Source organism: Hippocampus comes, unplaced genomic scaffold (assembly GCF_001891065.2).
Source record: "Hippocampus comes isolate QL1 unplaced genomic scaffold, H_comes_QL1_v1.1 scaffold48, whole genome shotgun sequence".
NCBI lineage: Eukaryota > Metazoa > Chordata > Actinopteri > Syngnathiformes > Syngnathidae > Hippocampus > Hippocampus comes.
The window spans coordinates 1,391,283-1,395,434 of NW_017808403.1; the positions used below are offsets into that span (position 1 = coordinate 1,391,283).

The 4,152-nt window shown below is 50.7% G+C and overlaps 1 protein-coding gene across 1 annotated transcript in view; it reads right to left on the reverse strand.

Moving 5' to 3' along the window:
- Positions 1-27: 27 nt before the first annotated feature.
- pcdh7b (protocadherin 7b) overlaps positions 28-4,152 on the reverse strand; it is a 124,322-nt gene continuing 120,197 nt past the window's right edge. Inside the window, exon 3 of the mRNA XM_019858506.1 lies at positions 28-545. Coding sequence (XP_019714065.1) covers positions 529-545 — 17 coding nt within the window. The 3' untranslated portion in view covers positions 28-528. The remainder of the gene's footprint in view (positions 546-4,152) is intronic.

The following is a 4,152-nucleotide window of genomic DNA, read 5'->3' on the forward strand; positions in this document are numbered from 1 at the left end:
GAGGGGGGGTTGGGTGGGATGGGATGGGGGGGATTGAGGTTGTAAAATGAACGACTGAAGACTTGCGTTGGAGTTTTGCTGATGTCTGCTTCGTCGTGCTTGAGCGCGCGAGGGTGTTTTCGGAGAGCGTAGGGCCCTCCTCCTTATCTGGTGATTGACAGCTGGCGATCGCCGCTTGATCGAAGTCACTGGACAGATTTGTGCGGCTCAAGCGGGCCCGGTATTCTCTTTAATCCGCTGATTAGGGTTTGAACCAATTACCCGCCTTAAGCGACGGCCTCGAGATTAGCTCTTGTACCGGACGTACGCCGAAGGGAGTCGGATGTGATGCATCGCCGCCCGAGCGGACACGTCATATCGATGGATGTTTTGTTTTTGTTTTTTTTTTGTTTTTTTCGTTCGTGATGTTGATGTCATTTGGTCATGAAAGGATGCATGGGGAACTCAAACTCAAGCAGCGACGGGGAGTGCAAAGCAAGCCAAGCATGCCTCTGCCCAAAACAAAACAGTTGGTGGCGTGGCTTACTTTTAATGCTCTTTTTCTCCTGTAAAAGAAAGAAGACACAACAGAAATCACTCCTTCTGTTTGTCACATCGAATGCGCCGCATTGATGAGAGCAGGCGTGGCTACCCAAGCGATGCACGAGACACATGACTGAGATCGCGCAAGGGGAAGGTCCAAAAAAAAAAAGGAAGCGGCGCTCTTGCCTTTCTCTTTTTCGAGTGCCATTCTGTCGCTCCGCTAGAACCGACTAAAGGCTTGTTGACCAAGCATCGCTCGTCGACATGGAGCCAAAACCTCGGGGAAATCTCTTTTATCATCAGCGGATCCGACGCACGTCTTCATCGATTCAAAGTAGCTGAGTGAGCCAAAGTCAAGGCGGGAGAAGGCGGGAGATGGAATGCTATGACGTCATGGATCGTGGCGTGACTCCCCCCCCATACACACACACCACACATACACACACACACACATGCGCACACTTCTGCCAGCTTCGCAAAGTCATCCATCACGGAGACAAGCGGACACTGATTGTCCCGCTCATTTAAGACAACAGTCGAGTCGCTGGCCAACCCGCAATTCAAGGTGGTACGCTCAAGACCACGCTGTGAGTGACTGCTCATCCAATTGACTACACCCCCCCTGCAAAAAAAAAAAAAAAAATCTGTCTATATAGATGTGTGTGTGTATATATATATATTTATGCAGGCATTAATAAAATCCACCAGTAAGTGGTTGTTTAATTTGTTTAATAGATGCCACAGATGGTCTAAATCAGGGGTGTCAAACTCTCGGGCCACATTTTAGTTCCCGTTTCCCTTGGAGAGCCGTTCTGACTGAAACCAAAGAAGAAAAGTCAATAATAACGGTTTATTTCAACTATTGTTTAAGTTACTGTAATGAGGGGTTTGGTTACAAGAAAATGCTTTCAAAATTTCTCTTATTTGTGATGTATTAGAATTGTAAATTCTGTGAGAGATTTTAGCAAGCATCATGGAAGTTGACATGTTTGATTTGCTTTCGCGGGCCGCAAAAAATGATCTGGCGGGCCAGATGTGGCCCCCGGGCCTTGACTTTGACGCCTGTGGTCTAAATGGAGATCCTCAACACGTAACAACCATACGATGGCGGCGAAGCACAACTATTGTCCAAATTAATCAGCTCAATTCATTTCAACCTCCTTCCTTGACACCAAAGCAAGACTTTTCTGCAAGTAAATCAAAGAAAATTCCGAGCCGTGAATAAGCGGGGGTTAACCGTACACGGCAAGCCTCTGGAGTATTGTGACAGCATTATGGGATGTCTCGACTGGCTCTTGTGCTCGACTAGATGTGCAAATACCGACATGTAGATGCACGTAAAGAACGAGGGCTGACGGCGGAGATGCGTTCCGCCATTGGCGCTCATCCGGAACGGACGCTCACCAAGTTGGATACTCATTCCAATTCCAGAAAATATCAATGGGAAAAGCGCGTTCTTGGCCATGATGACGTATTCTGACATCAAGCCAAAGTCGATCACTGACGGTAGTGCAGTCATTTTACGGGGAGTTATTGAATGTCGTGCCTTGGATGTATTTTTCATTTACTGTAAAAAATACGGCGGCAACTGCGCTAATGGTGCCTCCGTGCTCTCCTCCCGGGCCATTTGTGACCTCAAATCACATACGGGGAACTGGGCAAATTGAGGAGGCTTAGAATGTTCAAGTGGATGGATCTTCAAGGCCGCCGCTTCCATCAGGAGCGCATTCAATAATCGGGACACGGCAAACAATGTCGGAGAAAAGCCCTGAGAGGACTCGCATTGCAGAAAGTGCTCTTTTGTCACAGGCACAATCAAGCTCTCTGAGAGACACAAGGCTCACTGCACCACTAAAAAAGACACGCAAAGGACGGCCGGGGCCTTTCTCTTCCAGGTTTGAGCCCCGGGGGCCTTATTTGCTCGCCGGAGATCGCTCCGGGAGGAGGAGGGCTCTCAGCCGAGGGGAGGCGCTAAATTCATAATGGCCTACAACACGGCCCATTTGCCCTGCTTCCGTTCACAAACCGAAACCGGGAGGAGGCTGTGATGGTGGACAGGAGGAGGATGGCTTGAAACCCTCCTTGTCACAAGCGCAACGTGTTTTGTTTTGTTTTTTTTGCCTGTTTTTCGGCTGCGCCGGAAGCAAAAACGCGGAGAAACCCTCCTTGTCACAAGCGCAACGTTTTTTTTTTTTTGTTTTTTTTTTTTTTTCCTGTTTTTCGGCTGCGCCGGAAGCAAAAACGCGGAGGCCATCGAATGAATATGACAGTCGAAGCCTTTGCTCGTGGCGAGCGTCTTTTATCGCAGCGGTCCGGCCGTTGGTGAAGGGGACACGAGAAATGCAGGGCGACACCGCGAGGACGGAGGGAAGAAGAATTAAAGGAGAGTGACAATGCCGCCAAGTGCAGCGAGGTCAGAGCCCGCGAGAGGCGGAGCGGCAGATTGAGCCGAGAAGACAGCGCGGGGCTGCCTCTGGGCCGTCATCGGCCAAACGCGCTGCCAAAAGATTGTCGCCGAGACAGCGTTCGAGGAGGAAGGAGCGCTAACGGGGGCGCTCCGGCTTTGACGAGACATGGCGCTCCGCGGCCGCCGCATCCTGCCGTGTTCCCAAACGCGTTCTCGTACGTGGGCTTATCAATCCATCGACTCGTCGTAGACGGTTGGAGATTTCGCTCGACGAATACAACAAAGTCCTGTTTTTTTGGGGCGACGTCATTTTTTTCGCTTTCACTCGACCAACACGAAGTGTTGCTTTGTTTTATTCATCGCGGACACAAACGATGTAAAAAGCTACTTTGGAAAGCGGAGTGTCACTTTTGGCAAGCCGTGGGCTTTTGCTGGCACGTTGGGGCACTGCGGAATACGCAGAGAGTCGAAAGAAGCAGTGAGCTTTTCAGATTTGATTCAACAATAAAAAAAAAAAAAAGAAAAACAGCTGAATCGGTGTGTTTGTCAAGAACGGCGCCGCACAACCAAGTGCGGTCTTTTGGGCCAGATCATTCGATTTACGACAACCCAATTCCCAAGAAAGCTTACACACACTTTTACCTCCAAATGTAATTCACACGCCTCCACGCGTTTCGGATTTAAGGGCAAGGAGTAATCGCGGGCCGAGTGGCGTGGACACGGCACGAGAAGCGGCCTTGTTGTGAACAAAGCTTGGGAAACGATTGCCTCGAAGCGCTCGTCAAAGGCCGTTGTGCTCAGATGGAGGATCTATTTGACGCCGCGGAGCAATCGGCGGCGAGATGACAGCGTACGTCGCCGCGCGTCGTGCGGATGACTTCAAGCCGCCGAGAGAGTCCGATGTAATATTTATCCTGCAACTGCCGCGAATTGAAGAGAGCGGAAAACAGGCGGGCGCGCGTCGGCGGCGCAACAGGGAACGGCCCCGCCCCCCTGTTGCCAAGAAAGCCCGGGAAACGGGGGGCCGGCAAGAAGAGGAAGAAAGAACGACACTTAAGGGAGCAGAGAGCAAATTGGGGACTAAATTAATAAGAGCCCGACAGCGGCTTCAGACCATTTACATTAAAAGAGCTAAATTGAGCCCCCCCCCACCCCCCTGCCTCCCACACGAGACATTTGTCAGAGACTTCAAGGGGTGACGGCAGACAGGCGTCGGGAACGCC